Source organism: Neovison vison, chromosome 6, assembly GCF_020171115.1.
Source record: "Neovison vison isolate M4711 chromosome 6, ASM_NN_V1, whole genome shotgun sequence".
Classification (NCBI taxonomy): Eukaryota; Metazoa; Chordata; class Mammalia; order Carnivora; family Mustelidae; genus Neogale; species Neogale vison.
The window spans coordinates 192,425,630-192,448,679 of record NC_058096.1 but is presented as its reverse complement, the minus strand read 5'-3'; the positions used below and the strand labels follow the sequence as shown (position 1 = coordinate 192,448,679).

At 42.7% G+C, this 23,050-nt stretch overlaps 1 protein-coding gene across 4 annotated transcripts in view; it reads right to left on the bottom strand.

The window, feature by feature from the left end:
- PRICKLE2 (prickle planar cell polarity protein 2) overlaps positions 1-23,050 on the bottom strand; it is a 322,178-nt gene that overhangs the window by 72,011 nt on the left and 227,117 nt on the right. For all 4 annotated transcript variants that reach the window (XM_044253230.1, XM_044253232.1, XM_044253233.1 and 1 more), the window contains one exon: positions 18,813-18,996. In XM_044253230.1, coding sequence (XP_044109165.1) covers positions 18,813-18,996 — 184 coding nt within the window. The remainder of the gene's footprint in view (positions 1-18,812; positions 18,997-23,050) is intronic.

Sequence of the window (23,050 nt, the reverse complement as noted above, 5' to 3'; positions counted from 1 at the left end):
GCAATTTCTGCATATATTTCATTGGTTAAAGCAAGTCATGTGGTCACGTGTAATTTTCATGTGCCTGGAAGAAGCAGGAGTCAATCATTTGTGAGCAGCACTAACACCCACTACAGCAGAAGAGGAATGCAGTGGTGTGTGAACAATACACCACCTTGAGGAAAGGAAGGTACGTCAATTCTTGTTATTCGTGGTCGTTATAGTCTATAAAGTAATGGCAGTCATCAGAGGAGTAAATAGTAAACCATTGCTCCTAGGGGAAATACAGGACTAGGTTCCTGCCAGCCTTTGGTCACATTTTTGTCAGTGGATCAATATGAGTCCTTGTTTTAATTACACATATACAGTTGATTCACGAACACTGGAGTCACGGTTGACAGCACTATAACGCACGCTGAGTGAAGATCTGTTATTACCCATTGAATATATATCCTCCATGAGACTTCTCACAGGATTCTTGCCCTAAGGAACATTAGATAGCACTTAAGTGCTGAGCTTGAGAGGCAACTCAAACAGTGAAACCAACAAATGCAAAACATGTACAGCTAAATAGACAACAAAAAGCATGCTTCATTATTTAATGAGAGCGGAAGCATTGCCTTGTTCACATAAATGGCAACATGCATGCTGGATGATTCTATTTTTTCACCCCTCTGCTCATGTCTGGGAATAACTGCAAACATGCTCTGGGTACTGATTTGGGGGTGACAAATTTTGGTGACTAGGCAAATTTGCAAATACTCTGTGAATAAGGAGGATCAACCAGATTCTAATCTACTGGACCTGTTCAGGAGTAAGGAAGGGGCTTACGCAGGATTCCAACTTAGGTCTGACTTTAAAGCTCACTCTCTTTCCACTTCACCACGCTGTCTTCATAAACGAGTCACAGGATTTTTGATGAACAAATGGCCAATGCAGTCACAGTTCATTCTTCAAGTTTGAGATTCCTGCTAAAGCCTTGGGCAATGAACAGGCTAGAGTGGCTACTTAATCATGAAAACCAGATGGACCCAATGGAACTCCAAAGAAGGTAGACATCAACGGAGTAAAACAGTAAGGTGCATGCTTCGAATGTTACGTGATAAGGATCATGTGAGCTGACTCGGGTTTGACAAGGTTTTTTCTTTGAGGTCTATGCAAGAGAAGATAATGTGCTGAAGTTCATCCCCAACAAAGAACATGTGGTCCTTGAAACGACTGCTCCAATTCCCAAGAGTACATTTTAAAATTTTATCAGTTTATTATTATTTTACGTACTTATTTTGTGGTAGAACACATATAATATAAAACTTAACCACTTCAACCATTTTTAAGTGGCATTAAGTACATTGTTGGGCAATCATCACCACCATCCCTTTCCAGAACTTTTTCATCTTTCTCAACTAAAATTCCATACCTATGAAATACTAACTCCCCAGTTCCTGCCCTCCCACCCCCACACAACCATCACTCTCTTTTCTTTCTCTAGGAACTTGACTACTTGAGGGTAATTTTTATTACATGCTGGGACCAAATGTTCTTCTCTGGTAACATTTCTCTGAAATTTTGGTGAAAATCAGTGGAGGGAAAAATGAGTCAGATAATATATCTACGCTTACCTTTAAGTCTTTTTATAAGAAACTTTCCTTCTGTTTTTAATAAGACAATTAAAGCTTCCACCTGGGACACCTGTCCCAGCCATCAGTATCTATAACAAATGAGAGGATGTGGGAACTCAGCCGCTCTCCGAGAAGACCCATGAGATAAATCGCCACTGATAATTGGGCAAGTTATTTCTCCTGACTTTTCAGCCTCAGGGCATTAACTTAACATTTCACAGATCACAGAATTTCCATTATGTAGCACCTCTTCCTCACTCAAGACAGTCTCCTTATTATTCTAGAAGTGGCATGAGAAGAATCAAAAGTGTTAGCCAATAATTGCAAGTAAAGAGAATTCAGTATCAACTAGGTTCAGACCCAGACAGGTAGTTCTAGCAAGTACTCTTCAGGATCTTGACATTCCTGATAATCTAGAGTGTAAAAACAATGCTCATCAATGACCATGGTCACCAAACTGTGGAAAGAACCAAGATGCCCTTCAATGCACAAAAGGATAAGGAAGATGTGGTCCATATACACTATGGAGTATTAAGCCTCCATCAGAAAGGATGAATACCTAACTTTTGTAGCAACAAAACTGGAAGAGATTATGGACAGGACTGGAAGAGATTATGCTGAGTGAAATAAGTCAAGCAGAGAGAGTCAAGTATCATATGCTTTCACTTATTTGTAGAGCATAACAAATAACATGGAGGACAAGGGGAGTTAGAGAGGAGAAGGGAGTTAGGGGAAATTGGAAGGGGAGGTGAACCATGAGAGACTATGGATTCTGAAAAACAATGTGAGGGTTTTGAAGGGGTGGGGGGTGGGAGGTCGAAGTACCAGGTGGTGGGTATTAGAGAGGGCACGGATTGCATGGAGCACTGGGTGTGGTGCAGAAACAATGAATACTGTTACGCTGAAAATAAATAAAAAACATTTAAAAAAAAATAAAATCTATAAAAAATAAAAAATAAATAAATGCAAAAACAAAAACAAAAACAAAAAACAAAAAACAATGCTTCTCCACGTGTCATCACAATGTCACGCAGAAAACAGCAGATACCGTTACATGCTTAGCCAAGAAGAGTGTCCAGTTGTAGTAGTATCCTGCAGTCTTGGTCTTCTGTCATAATTACAACATCTTCCCTTGTTGTCTATAGGAATCTTTACTCTTGTTTTAGTTTACTGAACTTTCCTCTAAAAACTTTTTTGGAAATCAGTAGAAAATGGATGAAAAAGAAAAGCAAAACCTTAATTTTACTCATCTATATTTTAGAAACCAGATCTATAAAAATGGGGACCTTCTATATCTGTTTGTATCTATGCTAAGAAAAGGGAATAAAGATGTAAAATAGACATGAAATGGATCTCAACGTTATTAGTATTGATACGATTTTGGTTTTAAATTGTTTTACTTACACTCGACCAAATCTGAACACAATCAAGGTGGCTGGACAGCATCATGACATGCAGACTTTTTAAGATAGGAGGGAAAAATCTGTCATGAGTAACCTAAGAAACGGTACTGAAAGGACATCACAGAAGTTCTGTGTCAGAATCAGGAGGAGGATGGAAACACTGACACTGGTTTAAAATGAATGACACATGAACAGCTTGAGTTTGAAGGCAGCTCAGGGTATGTGAACAGTGGCGAGCGATCCAGTGTGGTTGGATGTTAGGAAACAGTGAGCGACCCCTACAAAAACAGGAATATATTCCATGGCTTTCCAAAGTAAAGGAAAATGAAGGAAACTTCTATTAAAAAATAGAAGTCAAGGGGTGTTTGGGTGGCTCAGTGGGTTAAAGCCTCTGCCTTCGGCTTGTCATGATCCTGGGGTCCTGGGATCGAGCCCTGCATTGGGCCCCCTGCTCAGCAGGGAGCTTGCTTCTCCCTCTCCCATTCCCCTGCTTGTGTTCCTGCTCGCGTTCTCTCTATCTCTATCAAATAAGTAAATAAATAAAATCTTAAAAAAAAAAGTCAAGAAAATAGAAAAGAGCAGAGGGAAAAAGATGGCAAACATAAAACAACCAAAGATGGTACTAATAATTATCTAAGTTATCATAGCAAATGTAAGTATATTATATCTATCAACTAAAAGACAGATTATCAGTTTGGATTAAAAAGAAAAATGCATTACTCATCATATGCTGCTTACTTAAAACAAACCCATAAGAAAAGTTTGAAATAAAGGAATGAAAAAGCACAGTCTTGCAATTATTCACCAAAAGGAAGCTAGTGTGCAATGTTGGTACTACACAAACCAGAATTTAAATCAACAGAAATAGTAGTGACAAAAAGGGATGTTCCAACTGATTAACTAATCCTTGGTCATTTCAAAATTATTAGTGATACGATTTGTTGATCACTTTGTAATAACCACTGGTCTACTACTTATGTTTCAGGAAAATATTATTAATGCAGCATTCGTAGGCTTTTTAAAAACTATAAAAATGATTTTTGTGGTAAAATAAATCAAATGCAAAAAATACTAAAAAGGGATGTTACAAAATAATAAAAGGAAACATCTAGAAAAATACTGTGTAACTATGAATTTGCAGGCACCCAAAATACAGCTTCAAAACACATAAAATGAAAACAGAAATACAAGGATAAGCAAACCCATAAATACATTTAGGGATTTTAAGATGCCTCTCTCAGTCTTAAAGATCAAAAAGGCAAAAAATTATGAAGGCAATAGAGAATATTATATCAACAGTAATTACTGCTCACTAACTCTATCATGCTTTTTTCTTTTTAAGATTATTTATTTATTTATTTGACAGACAGGGATCATAAGTAGGCAGAGAGGCAGGCAGAGAGAGGGGGAAGCAGGCTACCTGCTGAGCCCGATGTGGGGCTCGAACCCAGCACCCTGAGATCATGACCTGAGCTGAAGGCAGAGGCTTAACCCCCCGACCCACCCAGGCGCCCTATCGTGCTTTTTTCTAATAACCTGAAAACATTACCTTCCTTATTCTTACTTTATATTGGGAAGAACGATTTAATACCCTAATTTTCTTTTTATTTATTTATTTATTTATTTTTAAATTTTTTTATAAACATATAATATATTTTTATCCCCCAGGGGTACAGGTCTGTGAACTGCCAGGTTTACACACTTCACAGCACTCACCATAGCACATACCCTCCCCAATGTCCATAACCCCACCCCCCTTCCCCCAACCCCTCTCCCCCCAGCAATCCTCTGTTTTGTGAGATTAAGAGTCACTTATGGTTTGTCTCCCTCCCAAAGAAATGAACGCTACATGGTGCTAAGAAACTTGGTCAAGATCACTTAGAGATCCTACTGTCTGACACTGAAGTTCCTGAATCATAACTTTTTCTGGCCTTGAATGCCACTTTTTCTGTCTATCTGTCTGATCTACAGTCCTTATATATTTTCCCTGATGTTGTAGGGGGAAAAGTGGTCAAATAGATAAATTCTGCTCCTTAAATTCTGGTTGTATGTGGCAACATGCAAATCATACACTTTCACTCAGACTGCGTTCGTTAACATTAAACGTATGGCTTAAGTTCCAGTAATTTCTGTGGTCTCTACAGTTCTTGAGTCTGCCCACGCTCCCCCACCCCCATTCCCTGGACCACACTTCAGACTGAGATCAGTTTTGTTATCACAGATAAGCCTTTCCAAGGAAAGTGTTTTCACACCACCAGTTGGACTTTCCAATTGGTAATTCTATCTAATGCTTCTTGAAATGCCACGTACTGTAATAGTTGCCCTATAAGGCAGGAACCATTACACCTCATTTTATAAAGGAGGAAAAATGACTTCACGAAGGTTAAATAAGTTGTTCCAATCATAGATACAGACAGAGTAGCAGACATGGATCGGGTTCCTGGTGTGTCTGATACCACAGCTATGGCTTTTAATCCTGGTTCTTGGGAAAGACCACCCACTGACCCTATTTCAGCAGAGCTGTTTCTTAGGTAATACTCATCATCCAGATGAATTCTTGATTATCCAAATAGCAATGGGGTCCAGGAGAAGACGGATGCTTCAAAATCATGCACAAGCTCAGCATCAAATTTATCCACATAGATCTGAACCTCTCCTCAAACATGAAAAGAGTTGTCAAGTGCTTAGGAAAATTAGTTGGTTGGTATTTCAGCTCCTTCCCCTGCCTACCTCTCTGTCCAAGGCTATGATGCTTGCAATGATTTGTTAAATGTAAAAGATGAAGGAGAAAATAGAAAAGGGCATGAACTATTCACCATCTTGACCATCAAAACTGAAAGAAAAAAAAAAATTCCCTCCTTTCTGCTATGGATCACTCAAAGCCAGTGAGGATGGGAATTCCATGTCCTGTAATATCCTTTGGCATGGGTCAGACAATAGATTTCCCAAAACCCCAGGACTGCAGGGAAATAAGAAATAAAATCATCAATAAGCTAGGCTAGTTAGTGTTTATAGTCCCTTCTATGTTGCTGTTAGACTTTTTGGTATCTTTACAGAAATTACAGAAATACCCTTCCCAACCACAAATTAGAAAAAGTCCCCAATCTCTTAAGAAAAAGTCTTACATCACACAACAAAAGGTATGCCTCCTTTTGGGAATCATCAGAGCACAGGTGACTATCAGCCTCCAATCACCCCCTTGGCTGGGAAACTTTGTGCAGTGCACAAACTATACAACTGTTTGTGGCAGCCCTGATCCCCTCTCCAGTGAGAGCTTATGAATTTATCCAGTTCATGAAGGAAATTCAGGTTCAGAAATTGCCTGAATAATTAGCTTCTCTTAGCAAGGTCTGATCACCGAGTTTTATTCATCCAGAGCAATAATAACTACCACCACTATTTACTGAGTGCCAACTATGTATTAAGCACTATCCTAGAGAATTTACAGAGATGATGAAATGAACCAGTCTGTGGAACTGATTTTTCAGGGCTATCCCTCTGGATGTTGATGAGTTTCTGTCCCCAATCTCTTTTTTATTGTGCATAATACTAAGCAAATTTCTTCTGACAGTACTTGGCCAAAATGTTCTGTTAATTCCATAGGCAACCACAGAACCTTAGGAAGAACCCACCACTGGCATGAGAAGATGCTTTCCTTCCTTTTCACTAAAGAGCAGTTCATTCATTCAGTCACTAGATTGCGATAATTAAAATACAATAAACTGCACATATTCAAAGTATTTATCCTGATAAATGTTGATATATATATATATCTATATACACATATATAGCCACAAAACCATCAGTATAATCAAGATAAAGAAAAAATAAACCCTATTACTCCCAGAAGCTTCCTCTTCCCTTTTGCCATTCCTTCTTCTCACTCTCTCACCCCTCCTATCTGCAAGTAACCACTGATTTGCTTTCTGTCACTATAGCTTAAAGTTCCTAGAGTTTCATATAAATGTAATTATACAGTACATAATTTTTTGGTCCGACTTCTTTCACCCAGAATAATGATTTTTCGATTCCGTCAGGCTGTTGCATATCTCAAGAGTCCATTCTTTTTCACTGCAGAATAGCATTCTACTCTATGGATACAACACACTTTGTTTACCACTTATCTGCTGATGAACATGGGATTTATTTCTGATTTTTCACTATTAAAAAGAAAGCCCTATGTTTAAGGTATGGTCCCATCCAATCCTTACAACCATGCTATAGTTAGATAATGATATTCTCATTTTTCAGATGATGAAAGGAAAGATCATGAAGGTGGATGAACTTGGTCCATGTTTGGGAGCGACAAAACTAGGATTTGAACACAGAGCCAGTGAGTGTCCAAGCTCATGCTCTGGAATATTCTGAGCTGACAAGAACAAGTACATCAAAGACAGAAGCTACAGGAGAGCAGCACAGAGCCTGAAGTCTCTGTGGGTCTTCCCCAGAGAGAGTTGTCTCCATCTGCCTGTGAAGGAGTCCGTGTCACACAAAGCAGAATCTCCAGACAGGGGCTGGGACACACCCGTTCTACACCAGACTCCAACAACAGCCACACCAGAATCACACCTGGACTGACCGCCCGCAGGTAATGATGACTTAATAAATACCAGTCAAACGAATAAATGGCTGTGTGCAAAATGAATGAATGAATGTACAGAGACCCAGACGGATGGGTGGAGATCAGTTATTAAATGACCTGATAGCAGATTCATCCGACCAGCCCATGAAACTACTCAAAATATCTCACGAGTCAGAAGGCATAGATCATCCTGAGAGTAAATCAACCATCACAGCTGCTCACAGTGCAGGCCACTGGCCGCTCAGTCCACAGAAAGGGCAGGCAGCTGTGTGCTCAGGAAGGAAGTCCAAGTCCTGAGTCCCACTCGGCCACCCGGAGGATCCCAGAAAGCATTTACTGTGCAGGCGGGGGCCATCCGTCTTGAAAGCTAGAAACCCTGATGGCAGCTCTCCTTTCTGGTGCTGGCAGATGAATCTAGGTTTCTCTAGGCATCACACCACACTCTGCACACAAGCCTTGATAAGGCCCTGCTCGTGGAACCCGGCCGCAAGGCTGCTGAAGTGATCGGCAGAGGCCCTGAAGCCTGCACCCAGCTTCTCGTCCCCTCTCTGACAGCTCCGTTGAGAACAGGTTCAGTAACGGGCAGTTTTATAGAAGAGTGCACCTAGGCATAGTTCCCATTGCCGCGTGATGATGTCAGTGCATTTCTGGAGCCAAGATCAACACGGCATCCATCGTTCACGTGACTGGTTTCCCGAGAACCGTGCGGGAGATCGCTTCGGGGCCTCCTTCTACCTCCCTTCCCCACTCATCTCTCACACCACACTGAGAGCCCTGGGATGAGTGACAGGGAAGGTGAACACAGGGAGAGGCCGCTTAGAAGAAATTTAATCCAATCCAGTTGGGGAGCCATGCGTCTCACTGCAGCCATGAAATTCCATTCTGAGCTCAGCATGTGCTGATGGAATAATGAAATGAAGACGGCAGTGAGAATGGCGGGTGCGTCTAATGACGGTGTTTGTGGGGTTTTTAGAGGGGTGATTTGATTGTACATTCCTTAAGAACCAGAACCACCCAGCAGGCCTACAGAGATGAACCACGTCTCTGCCTTCCCCCAGATCTGCCAGCCTCTGCCCCTCTCGGTATAAACGGCTTCACACATTATAAAGAACGAACTGTCAATCGCCCGACAGCGAATGGCAAAACTGGTTGCTGGCACTGTGGATCCGGGTGCCACAGGGGTGAGTCACAGCAGTAAAACTCATGCTTCTACAATAACAGGGACCAGAGTGTTTTCTGAATTAAAAGGGCCAAGGAGAACGAGAAGGAACAGGAGCAGTGAAGGAATTTTGAAAGCATCCCCAATTCTCCTATAACAGACAGCCTTGTATTCAGGCCATATTCAAGAGAGGTCGGGCAAGGGCAAGATGCTGGAGATGGAAACAGATAGCTTCTGGGGCTCATCCCCCATTATTACCCACAGGCAACTCTGCTGCAGTGTCTTGAAGACCCAAACAGTGACCGTGGTGATGACAGCAGTCACCGTCCGATGAGGACCACCTACGGGGTCTGCATCTCCCAGGCTCTCCTCAGTGACTCCAGACCTGGGCATGAGCCTCTGCCTTTTTCAGACAAAATGAGTGAAGCTCAGGGCACCCCAGGTCACAGACCTAAGAACTGGTAGAGCCAAGATTTGTCATTTCTAACATGGGTTTTTCCATTACCCTAGAGCAGCACTTCTCCAACTTTGGCACGTTTAAGAGACACCTTAAGTCCCTGTCCAAAAAGAATGCTGGGCCCGCCTTCAGGGTTCTGGTTCAGTAGGTCTGGGCCAGAGCCCGGGAATCTTCATTTTTCAACAGGTTCCCAGGTAGTACTCGTGCTGCTGGTAAGGGAACCCATTCTTTGAAAACCATTGGACTAGGCTGACAGAATGTGGGTAATCAAACCATCATTCTGCAGAACAACTCAACTCAAACGTCATCTCCTTGGAGAGGCTCTCCCTGGCCACCCCATCTAAAGTAACTTCTCTAAATCAGGTACCAGCAAGCTATAGCCTTTCCATCAAATCAGGCCCACTGACTGTTTTTGTAAATAAAATTTTATTGTCACTTAGCCATGCCCATTCATCTATGACATCATGCCTTCCCATGACATCATCAGAGTTCGGTGAACAACATCAGAGGTGGGTATTTGCAACAGAGATTACATCTCTCCCAAGGCCTATAATATTTACTACACTGTTCTTCACAGAAAAAGTATGTCTTCTCTGGCTCTAAATCATATCCCCCATTTTTTTTACTGCTTTTCCAGCACACATCATTTTCTGCAAGTGTCTCGTTCACTTGTACAAACTGCTCATTTGTCCGCAGCCTCTACTCTGATGTCAGCTCTAGGAGGGAAGGGAGACTTGTGTGTTCACGGCTGTCCCTCTGTGCCCAGCACAGAGTTGGCATCCCATAATATCTGCCCAGTGAGTATGACGGTCAGGGGCCCAGGTCCGCGACACTGCATAGGAGCATGAGGACCCGTGCAGGAGGGAGAGACAACGTGGTTCTCACCATGGGGGCTGTCAGCCAGGATGACTCTCCTCAGTGAGGAGAGCCAGAGATAAACAGAGATCGTCGATGGGGGAAAATCAGCCTCTGAAGTTTCCTGCTTCCTGCAGTGATGGGGAAACAGGAGGTGGGGAAAAGAGGAATCCCTTAGTCACCCGGGTCAACCTGAGATTCGGGGAAACCATCCTTCCCTGAGAATGAAAGAGCCTTGTGTGACACATGCCGCTGGCTCTTCCAACACACGCCATGCCGGCTTCCTTGGCTCTGATCTCCTGGATGGATCACCGCAGAGGAAAGCTGGGCGGAGGAGGAGGAGCCCAGACTAGCAGCGGAGTGTCCCAGGAGGCTGTGTGCGCCGTGGCCCCGCCCCTTCCTACCTGTGGCAACCTGGCCGAGCTTCTGGTCCTCTCTGAGTGGCAAGGGATTCACGGGAAGAGGGAAGGGTTTTTGCACAAGGATGACATGCGATGGCTTATTCAGGTAACATGTGTATATCGCATGGGTAATCTCTACCAGACATCATTCTAGGTACCAAGCACGCGCAGTGAGCAAGACAATGTGTGACTCCCTCCGACAGGCTCACATTTGAGAAGGTAGGACATCTGACAAAACGCGCAGACAAAAACCTTCAGGGAGTATCCGTAATGGGGGCTCTCTGTTGCCCTATCCTGACTTGTAAGCAGAAACCCCGAGGTGATGAGTGTGAGGTGAGCCCTCCTTCGATTTCCAACGGGGCGACCAAGACACTGGGGTTTTCCAGCCTTTGCATCCATGGATGCCTTGGCCACAGCTGGACATTTCATGGGCTCCGTTCATCTCTCCCCACACCGTTCACCACCCGCTACCCGAATTCGTCATGCAGATGTGAAGTTGATACGGATTTCATTTCACTTCTGAGCTTCACACAAGTGGGTCCCGTAACATCTGCAACACGTCAGACCTTTGCACGGCCGGCCCCTTCACGTTCTTCAGCAGCGGTTCAAATCTCACCTCCCCAGAGAGGCCGTCCCTGACCTACCAGTCTAGGTCAGCCGGTCCCTCCAACACTCCGGCCCACCTTCGTTGTCACAGAAGCTGCTCTGCTTTCCTTGTGGCATGGATTAAATGGGACACCCCCTGTAAGGCACCCAGGATCACGCCTGACAGTGGAAGAGGTCGCAAAATGTGTATTGACATTATTCTTTCCTCACGTATCCCCATCTTGAATTATCTTGAATATCGATTTGTTTTCTAATTCATGTCTCTAACATGAATGTAGTCTTACGACTACAGTCTCGCAGAAACCTTCATTATCTTGCCTGCTGTTTTAGCCTCAGTGCCTAGAATAGTGGCGGAAGCACAGTTGATACACACGAGTATCTGCTGAATAAAGGAATGAATGCAGGAAAAAAGCCCCACTGCTGTTCCCTCATCACAAAAAGTCTCCAGCACGTTCTCTGATGCACTCCGTACACTCTCAGGGGAAGCCCACCTGCGAGAGACAGGTGTTAAAGAGGCTCTAAGTGGCCAAGAGAGGCCAGAGCCAGGAGTGATGCCTCCTGCTGACCCGCTGATCCCAGGAGGCTGGGGGGAGGGGGAGGGTTGCAGAATAGTCTTGGTTGTGGGAAGGCTTCTTTGCACTCTGAGCAGCCCACAGAAAACGCCCCAGGGACACACTCCTCCCGGGCCTGGTGACCGTGAAGTGGCAGGAGCTCTCAAGCTCGGAGGGAGGTGGGTGGCAGAGCTCTTCTCTTCAGCAGACCCTTCCAGAAACCTGCTTGGGGCGCGAGAGAATGTGGTCAGGTGGCTCTGAGCGGGTCCCCGTCCAAGTTGCCCTCGGCACTTGGCTCCGTGGAACCAGAACGACATTAGAAAGCTGTGGCAGCTTTACAAGGCTCACCCAGCAGACAGCCTGGGGAACAGAAAGACCTCTAGATTGGCAGAATTCAAAATGGGCCTACTGAAAGCCTTTGGGAAGGCTGAGAAGAAGGGGATCCAGGACTCCCGCGAAGCCCGTGCTTCCCTCACCTCCTCCACGCCCACCTAACCTTCCTCTGTCCTGGTCAGCCCAAAGTTCCTTTTGCCTTCTTCCTGCCTGCTTGGGACACTGGTCATCAGTGTCACTCTAGCTTCGCAGGAAGGGCAGGGAGGAGATAACCATTTTATGGAGCACCTTCTGTATGCACACACCCCCTCATTCGGGGCCCAGAGCAGCTCCTATGGCCTACAGCTCGGAGAGAATCAGCTCCCAGGTCGGGTTGGCCGAGACCATCTCTGTCGATCGGATCTGTGACCTTGGGCATGTCTTTTTGCATTACTTTGGGTCTTGCTTTATTCACTTCCAAAACAGAGATAGGAATAATAATTTTCAAATAAGGTTGTATTGAGCATGGAGAAGGAATCATGCAAGCAAAGTGAAAAAGTGGTGGGCACGGAATAAGTGTTCATAATTTCCTCCACTGTCATCATGATCATGATCATGAGAGGACTGAGGTTCTTGGAAGCTCAACATCATTGCTAAGGTCAGGAAGGGAAGAAGCGGCAGCCGGATGTGTCTGACTCCAGAGGCGAGGCTGGTTCCTCCCTGGGACGATGCTGCTTCCTCCTTACCCCGAAGCTCCCAAAGGGTTCTGTGTGTCTGGATGGGGACACAAAGGCCCTTGGGCTGCCGCCACCTGGCTCCCGCTCCTGGTCCTGGAGTGAGCCGTGCTGCGGTATGCATGTGCTAGAGCCAGGTCCTTCTGTGAGCTGCCACCAGTCTCCTGCCCCTTGTCAGTGGAGAAAACCCTGAAGCAATCTTAATGGCTAGGGGAATCTGCTTGGAACACAGGCCTTTAAGAGAAGCACAAAGAGCAGGAGAAACTGACATAGAATCCTCTTTTATGTAGAAAATAATATTGTGAAGACTGCTCTTCCCATGTGATGCAACCCTGAGCCTTTCTGCTTCCATAGAGGACCTCAGTCCTCTGTTTGTTTCCTAACAACTATTAGTTAGGTGTCTGCCATGGGTCAGGCTTTGGGCAAGGGGCTGGGATTCTAAGATCCTGCCCTCTTAGATCTTAGACCAAAGTGGAAGAGGTAAATATCCAACACATAATTGCACCCGTAAGTATCTAATTATGTTTGAAAAGTGTTAATAAGGACAGTAGCAGGGATTGCTACAAAGCATGTCAATGGGGACTTAATCATGTATTGGGAGTAGGAGGTGGTCACGGAAGCTCCTTGAGGAAACACATTGAATCTGATAAGTGATGGCTGAACTACTGTCACTGAATTAAAAGCCAAACAAAGAACTTTGTGTACTTCTAGGAGAGATGGTTCTAGACTTTCACAGGGCTCAAAACCAACTAATATGCCCCACCCCCGTAGGTGGTACTGGATGGTCTGCTTTGCTACATGTGGCAGAATACTAGGAAAGCCAAACACTGGACGGTGGCTCCCACTATCTTCATCCTTCCTGGGAGGGGTTGGTGGGCAAGTTGAGACTTCCAAACAGATCAATGAACTGCCCCTCTTTATGCACAGAACCACAGTTAAGGTCAAGGTAGTATTACTAATATCTGGAGACCAAGGATTGGGGCATTCATATTAGAGAACCCTCTACAGATACTCAGAGTATCCAAAACATGGATGGAAAAGCATTCACTCAGGAGACACAATCTGATGGGACTCTTCAGGTTTGCATGGAGTGATGACAGAATTAATAGAAAAAACACATCCACAGGTACCCAATGAAGACGATCCACCCAGAGGCATTACCAGTTGTAACCTTTCTGCACAGCAGTTTGTCACAATAAATCAAAAGCCTTAGAAAGGTTTACAGGAGACCACCTCACCCCTAAGAAATGTTGTGAAGCAGAGGAACAGACAAATGCATAAGACAATGGCTGCTGTCCCCTTATTCAATGCAGAGGAAAGCTGCCAGCAAGGCACACGGTCAAAAATGAACCTTCAGCTCTACGGTGCTCGGTGGTCCTCTTGGCATTCGGGAGGGGTGGCTTGTTTTTTTGCCCGAAATCATCTGGTAATTTTCAGGATGTCAAGCGTCTCAACCCTCTACCCATTTTAGTGCCAGTGGAACTATTCTGACAATAACTACCCCTTCCAAACATATATTTCCAAATGCTCCCTAGTGGTGAGTGGGACCACTCCAGGTAAGGCACTACTGAGGAAGACAGGCAACCATACTGAAGGATAGTCTGGATCTAAATACACGGATACCAAAAGCTGTTCACAATACATGAAGTGGAACAAAAGTCGGGGTAAGGGGCGCCTGGGTGGCTCAGTCATTAAGCCTCTACCTTCAGCTCAGGTCATGATCCCCAGGTCCTGGGATCGAGCCCTGCATCCACTCCCTGCTCAGCAGGGAGTCTGCTTCTCCCTCTCCCACTCCTTCTGCTTGTGTTCCCTCTCTCTCTGTGCCTCCCCTGTCAAATAAATAAATAAAATCTTAAAAAAAAAAAAAAAAGTCGGGGTAAGTGAACAGCATCATCATCTTTTTGTCCAAAACAAAATGGAAAGTTCTCCTATTACAAAGCTACTTGCTACATGCATACAGTAAAGGTTGTAGGATAATAGTTCTTGACTGGTGGAATTATGGGTGATTTTGAGCCACACTTTCTTAGGTGTGTTTTCTTTCCTTTCTACGTATTATCAATGAGCCAGTTTTCTCTACACTAAAGGAGAAAGTGATTTCTGTTTTGGAGAACAAAGGGGACGCCCCCACCACTGCCAGCTCCTCACACCCTTCCCGTCCTTCTTTTGACTTAACTAAGCACAGCGGAGTCTGTTCGCAGAGCACCAGACTCTGCTCAAGCAGAGGGACCACCATGCTTTCACGCCACCAGATACCTGACACTGTTACAAGGGGGCAGCTGTGAAACTGGACCCAGAACATGGAAGGTTCTCGAACAAATGTCTGCTGATGTGAGTCAGCCTTTTATGTCTTGACTGGGCCAGAATTTTGCTGACAGATCCTTTGGGTTTCAACATCACTTTGATTCAGTGGTTCTCAACTGGGGTGCCCAACCACCCCCCTGCCAGAGTCACAGGGCACTGCCTGGAGATATTTGGTCACCCCAAGGTCCTAGGGAACAGGTGGTATATGCTACTGGGATCTGGTGGGTAGAAGCCAAGGAAGCTGCTAATCATCCTACACAGCATAGAACAGCCCCAACAGCAAAGAATTATCCATCCCAGAATTCCAACAGTACTCAGGTAGGGAAACCCTGCTCACCATTTGTCTTTCTTCCAGCTTGTTAAATACCCTCCAAATTTTCTTGAAGTACCATCTATTACTGTAAACTGATCACGAGAACATCTCTAGAAGACAGGGCATTTGTTATTAACTGATTTGAAGACAAACTAGAGCTCAAAAGAAGACAACAGCCAGCCAGTCAGGGCAGCTGAAGCACCAGGGGGCTCTCCAGATGACGGGACACACCTTGCCTGAGGTGAGCAGAGGGGAAGGATCCAAGCAACCTCACTGATGACTTTTCAGTCTGGTCATTAAAAAATCACAACATAGACGTTACTCCTTTCTGGCATAATCTATTACATTTATCACTTTTTGCTCTATTTTAAGAAGGTCAGGTTTTGCACTAGTAGGGTTTTATGAAATTAAATGCACTTATTCAAAAACACCTCCCATTTAGGGTACTTCTGTGTGCATTATACTTAATTGAAGGCATTTCTCAGAAGAAACAGGATAATAAAGAGTATCACCTGAAGGTATATTACCAACCCCATGATCAGGGAGTCAAATGAAAGGTTTCTAGCAGAAACAAAGGCACATGACTCTCAACCCTAACTGGTCTTTGGCATTTCCCCTGGAGCTCAAAACATTTAACTTTCCTTGTAATTTCTTTTGATAGAAAAATGAATTTTCTTAAACCAGAGACAACTAGACATGCTATTAAACTTCAGCATTTTTAGTAAAAAGCATACAGGGTCTCAAATTTGCCTAATCTTAGGACATCCTACACAGCTTTTAAAAAATCCTTAAACGTATCAACAGCTCCATAAGTAATAGATTTTAAAAGATCTCATCATTTTAAAATTTGAATTCCATTTCTTTGAGGCAACATGATGCCTTCAAACACCTTTAAATACAGACTCCCATTTTATTAGGCAAATAGACAGCCCTTCAAACAGGTTGAAGAGAGAGTACCTTTGGAGAACAGCTGCCCTTCCAAACCATCTGTGTCACACAGGTTTGAAGAAATTCAGGGAATAGAGAAAACCATCCAAGGAATAGCAGAATTATAAGAGATGGGACTATCCATTCATTGGACATAATTCAAACCACTTATTTAATAACATTAATTGTTTTCTGTCAAAACAAATCAAATAAAGTTGTTTCATGTTTCCCCAAAACATGCATTTTGGTTAAGTGAAGCACCCTCCAAAATGACTATCAGCACTCACTTTCGGAACTGGTGAACCGAACCAAGACCCCAGCTTCTGCAACTGTCTGTACGCTTGGGCCGGCTGAAAATTTTCTCTGTGCCTAAAAATCACAGGGTGATGTTACATGGTCTTAAGGAAGAGTCTACCTAAGCAGGGAACCCCAAATAGCGTAACTTCACAATTCCAGGGCCCAATTTGGCAGAAAGCAAGGTGAACAAAAGGAAGATGGGTCTCTTAGAAGCTGCTGGAAATGAGGTTAGCAAGAAAATGAAATAAGCCCACAGATGTATCTAGCTGTGAAAACCCCCTGCTCAAACACGGGCGGCAGAATGGTGATGCCAAACAGAGGTCTTCAGTCTCCCGCCACCTTGTTAGTGTTCAGACAAACTCAATCAAATACTCTCATTCTTCTGGAGCTTACTCCTTAATAAAACAATCTTCATTGAAACAGAAGGAAATAACTATATACCCTTAACCTGCAAACCGAGAGAAAATGTTCTTATTTCTTCTTCCTGATACCTCGAATCCTCATGGAGATTATTTTCTGTGAATGTTTCTGTTCTAAAACATTTTCTTCCTTATAAGAATAAGAGCAGAGATCACAAAAATGGAGTGCCTACAGGGCTTACGAAGGGCTTCCTCAAGACATAAATATGAACTTTCACATAAAAACTAATTTTTAAGGATTAGCAACTAATTCAAAATTTAAAATAATACTTTGCTAAACAAATCCTACCTGGGTCCCTGATTCCAGGTGCCAATTTGCGACCTCAAATATTGGAAGAAGAAAATGAGAAACAGCTAATCAAAGAGAAATTACTAGGGGTCTACTCTTGAGTTGTTGGCGAATTCTCGGGTCTTCCCTCATCAAAAAGAACTTTTTCTAGAAGCATTATCGCACCAAAAGTCCCTGACTTTAAAATTTCAGGACATTTGAAGCTTCCAAACATTCTGTCATACATGAAGATCACTAGAGACAGCCATTTTCTGTGTCAGAGGGCAAAACTAGGGATCCCTCACAGATGGTGAGTGTCCAGCTTTAAAAAAGGGGATTCTAAACCAACATGAGGCTGGTGGAGAAGAAAACTCCAAGGACAGAAATGCAGTGAAACAGAAAGGAACCGAGGTTATCTGATCAAGCCAATATTTGCAGCCTGTAGGTAGTGCCAAATATTTCAGGAAATGCCAATGTCTTTCTTTGTAAAGCAAGGCCAAATTTAGTATTTAAACACAGTATATATCACTGGGAAGAATAAGGCAAATCCTTACATCCTCACTCTCTTTTAACAAAGAATCTTAAAGATTCATGGCCAGTGTCGAACTCCCTTTCCCCCATTCAAAAATCAAGTTTCCCTAATGTTTCAAAGCCAGTGTTTCTGAGAAGTTTCTGGCCAATCTTCTGTTGACAGCTAATAATGGCAATCCAGAGTGAATTAGCAGTGGCCCCCATAGGACTCAACTTCACTGCTTTCCTCAGCACCCACTGGCACGCTGGACGTCAACCCGTGGACCCCCAACCACTTCTCTGACTCAGCAAAGTGAACTCTTCCTTCAGAGCTGGAATGAGGAAGGATGGGCAGGACAGAGATAAACAGCCCAAACCCCGCCCTCCTCATCAAGAATGGTACCTATTTGCCTCTTTTCATGTTGGTGGAAATAGAAACTGGTACAGCCACTCTGGAGACCAGTATGGAGGTTCCTCAAAAAGTTAAAGATAGAACTACTCTACAATCCAGCAACGGAACTACTAGGTATTTACCCGAAGGATACAAAAATACTGATTTTGAGGGACACATGCATGCTGATGTTTTATAGCAATATTATCAACAATTGCCAGATTATGGAGAGAGCCCAAATGTCCATCGACAGGTGAATGGATAAAGAAGTGTTGGTATATGCATACCATGGAATATTACTCAGCCATAAAAAAGAATGAAATCTTGTCATTTGCAACGACCTGGATGGAGCTAGAGTATTATGCTAAGTGAAACAAGTCAGTCAGAGAAGGACAAATGCATACGATTCCACTCATATGTGGAATTTAAGGAAGAAAACAGATGAACACAGAGAGGAAAACAAAGGAGAGGTAAACCAGAAAACAGACTCTTTAACCATAGAGAACAAACTGAGGGTTGCTGGAGGGGATGGGGAGGGGGTTGGGGGGGCGTGGGGAATGGGTTAAATGGATGATGGGTATTAAGGAGGGTTCTTGTTTAGATGAGTAGTGGGTGTTGTAAATGAGGAATCACTAAATTCTACACCTGAAGCTAATGTTACACTTTATGTTAACTAACTGGAATTAAAATAAAAACTTGAAAGAAGGGCAAAAAAAAAAGAATGGTACCTGTTCGGGCTTCAGTCCCGGCGGGATCCAGGCGTACTCCTCCAAGGCGCAGCCCGAGTCGTCGTCTGACGTGGAGTTCCTCTGGAAGTCAAACATGAGTTTGCTGACAGTCTTCTCCATCTCTAGGGGCATCACTGTCACCATGTGCTCCTCCTGAGGGCACTTGCAGTGCAGGCAGATCTTCCTGCAAACAGCAAAGGCAGGAGGTGAAAAGGAAGGCAAAAGAAACTATTGTTCAACCAGCCCTCGGGGTCCCAAACCATAACACAGTCCTGGGCAACTGCCTTTTGGCAGGAACGCCTAGAGCGGCGGCCCACAGCCCGCCTGTCTTCTTGGAAGGTGTGGTGCTGCACGCGTGGAAACGTCACGGAAGGTCAGAGGCCACCAGGTAAGCCTCATGAGAATGTTCGAACGTGGACTCCAACCTGTTCTTCCAAATCAATATCCCAAGAGCAACATCAAATATCGTTTACTAGACAGAGCGTGGGCTATGAACCATGACTGCAATTTTCTTGACCATAATAGTCATTAAACAGACATAATACATATGCTGACTAGAAATATTACCGGTGAACTTAACAAATACTGACAACATACCATTTTCATAAAAGCTTCCTAGCAGCTACGGAAATGGAAGCGTTTTTAAAGAGACCTGCAGGTGAAGTTTTCTTTCCGAAAAAGAGCAAGAATATGTTTTCCCACCAAACAAATCTGGCCCCAAGATCTAATGGGAATGACATTTTCACCTCTACTAAATATCCCTGTAGGTTTGAAATTCTCATCAAAAACCCAAATTTTTCCGACATTGGTTGTTTTTTTTTTCTTTTTTAAATATACAGTAGGAGAGGATCGTGCATGTGAATTATTTCAAAAGGTAGCAGCCAAAGATAAAAATCTCTCCCCAAAGTTGAACATTTCTCTTTTATGGTTACCATCGGTTCCCTTTTCCATGGCTACAGAAATGATGAAGCAGTAAAAAGGTTGATGTCAGCAGCACAAAAGCATTTCTAGCTTCTACCAGTAAAAAAGAGAAGAGAAAGAAATCAAGGAGGAAAATTTTTAGAAAATGAGCTCTTCTCTGTGGTACTCAGATCTTCATGATTAGTTTCAATAGTATCTTATCCAGGCAAAGAGAGAGTCCAGAATCCTAATCCCCATATGTGCCTAATTTTTTTGACAACAGCTTTGTTAAGATAGAATTCCCATATTCAAAAGGTCACCATTTTAAAATGTACAAATCACTGGCTTTTAGTGCATTCACAGAGTTGTGAAACCATCACCACTACCTAATGCTAGAATGTTTTAATTACCCCAAAAGAAACCCAGAGCACATTGGCAGTGACTTTCCACATTCCCCTTCCCCCTAGGCCCTAACTACCACTAATCTATTTTCTATCTCTATGGCTTTGCCTGTTCTAAATTCCGTATGTATGGCATCATGTAATACATAGTTTTTTGAAAGTGGCTTTTTTTTTTTTTTGCACTGTAGGATGTTTCCAAGATTAATCCATGTTGTAACATGTGACAATCCTTCCTTCCCTTTTACTGCATTGTAATATTCCAGAGTCTGGTTAAGTTACATTTTGTCCATCCATTCTTCAGGTGAACATTTGTATTATTTCCATTATTTTTACTTTTGTGAATACTACTGCTGTAAATATTTATATACAAATATTTTTGTGTGAACATAGGTTTTCAGTTCTCTTGGCTATACACCCAGGAGCAGAACTGCTAGGTCATATAGGGACTTTATGCTTCACATGTTGGGGAACTGTCAAACTGTTTTTCAGAAATAGATGCACTGTTTTACATTCCCACCATTAATATATGAGTGTTTTATTTTCTCTACATCATTTCCACACTTTTTAGTATCTTTCCACTGTTTCCATCCTAGTGGGAATGGAGTGGCATCTTATTGTGGTTTTGATTCTTACTTCCTTAATAGCTAATGGCACTGAGAATCTTTCTATGTGCTTATTATATATCCTCATTGGAGAAATGTCTGTTTGAACTCTTAGTCCATTATTAAAATTGTTATTTGTCTTTTTATTGTAGAATTATAAGCATTCTTTATATGTATCTCTGAATACAAGTCCTTTATTAGAAATAGAATTTGTAAAAATATTCTCCCATTCTCTGGGTGGTATTTTTTGTTTTTAATTGGATAAACACTTCCAAATTTGTTCTTTTTTTCTTTTTTTAAACACAGCCTTTGGGATTTTAATTAATTAATTAGTTATTTATTTTTATTGGAGGAGGGCAGAGAGAGAGGAAGAAAGGAAAACTTAAGGAGGCTCCGTGCCAACATGAAGCCTGATGTAGGAGGGCTGGATCTCACAATCCTGGGATCGTGACCTGAGCCAAAATCAAGAGTCAGATGCTTAATTGACTGAACTACTCAGGAGTCCCCAGTTTTCACTTTCTTTCTTTCTTTTTTTTTTTTTTTTAAGATTTTATTTATTTATTTGACAGAGAGAAATCACAAGTAGATGGAGAGGCCGGTAGAGAGAGAGAGAGAGGGAAGCAGGCTCCCTGCTGAACAGAGAGCCCGATGCGGGACTCGATCCCAGGACCCTGAGATCATGACCTGAGCCGAAGGCAGCGGCCTAACCCACTGAGCCACCCAGGCGCCCCCAGTTTTCACTTTCTTGATGATGACTATTGAAGCACAAAAGTTTCTTATTTTAATAAAGTCCTATTTTTCTTCCGTTATGGCTTACTCTTTTGATATCTTGTCTAAGAAACCACTGTCTAACTAGAAGTGAAAAAATTTACTCCTATGTTTTCATCTAAGATGTTTATGGCTTTAGCTCTTATATTTGGGTCTGTGTTCCATTTTGAGCTAGTTTTCATGCATGGTGTCAGGAAGGAGTCCAACTTCATACTCATGTAGTTATTCAACTGTCTTAGCATCATTTGTTAAAAAGTCTATTCTTCCTCCATTGGGTTGTCTTAGCATCCATATCAAAAATCAGCTGATCATAAATGTAATGGTTTATTTCTGGATTCTCAGGTCTATTCCATTGAGTTATCTGTCTGCCTTATGCAATTACGACTCTGTCTTCATCACTGTAGTTTTGCAGCAGGCTTTGAAATTGTGAATGTGAGTTCTCCAACTTTGTCCTCATTTAAAAAAAAAAATGTGCTAGCTTTCCCCGGTCCCTGGCATTTGCATCATGAAATACAAATTTTAGGACAAGCTTGCCATTTTCTGCAAAAATCCTAGCTGGAATATCGACAGGAATTGCCCTGAATCTAGAGATCAATTTGGAGAACGTTGCTCTCTTAATATTAGATCTTCCAATCCATGAACAAAGTATGTCTTCACATTTATTTCAGTCTATTTCAATTTCTTTCAATGCTATTTTGTGCTCCTCTGTCACAAGTCTCACATATTTTTTTAAGTTTATTCCCAAGTATTTTATTCTTTTGGATGCTATTTAAATGGAATTGTTTTGCTTAATTTCATTTTCAGATTATTACGGTACAGAAACACCAGTAGTACAGGCACATTCATCTTGCACCATATAATCTTGTTGAACTTGTCTTTTCAGTTTTAAGAGCATGATGTGTGTGTGTGTATTCCTCAGCATTTCCTGTATACAAGATCATGTCATCTGCAAACAGAGACAGTGTTATTCTTTCTTTTCCAGTTTGATACCTTTTATGTCTTTGTCTTGCCTTATTGCCCTGGCTGGAACCTCCAGCACCACGGTCAACAGAAGTGTCAGTGGTAGACATCTTGGTCTTGGTCTCGATCTTAAGGAAAAACATCTAATATTCTACCATCAAGTATTATTTAGCTGTGGGCTTTTTACAGCTTTTACCAAGTTGAAGAAGATTCTTCCTACACTAGTTTGTTGAGTGTTGTTGTTGTTTTTAATCACAAGAAGGTGTTGGGTTTTGTCAAATGCTTTTTTTCCAACCATTAAGATGATCAGTTGGTTTCTGTCCTTACTCTATGAATGTCTTGTGCCTACATTTTGACACTGAAATGTACTCAAGAAACAAAAGTGGATTAGTTCAGCCAAATCGGACTTGTTAGATTCTCCCACTTCCTGCTTTTCATCAGATTGAAAATATACACAGATAGAATGCGCACTTGGATCTGGTTTGCATCTCCAAACTCAAAGAGGTTTCTTCCCAACCCAGGCTGCTGCTTTCAGAAATAGAGCACATTTTAACAGTAACTCTTTAATTAACCAGCTACTGTAAAGAAGTCAAGGGTGTTAGGAAGT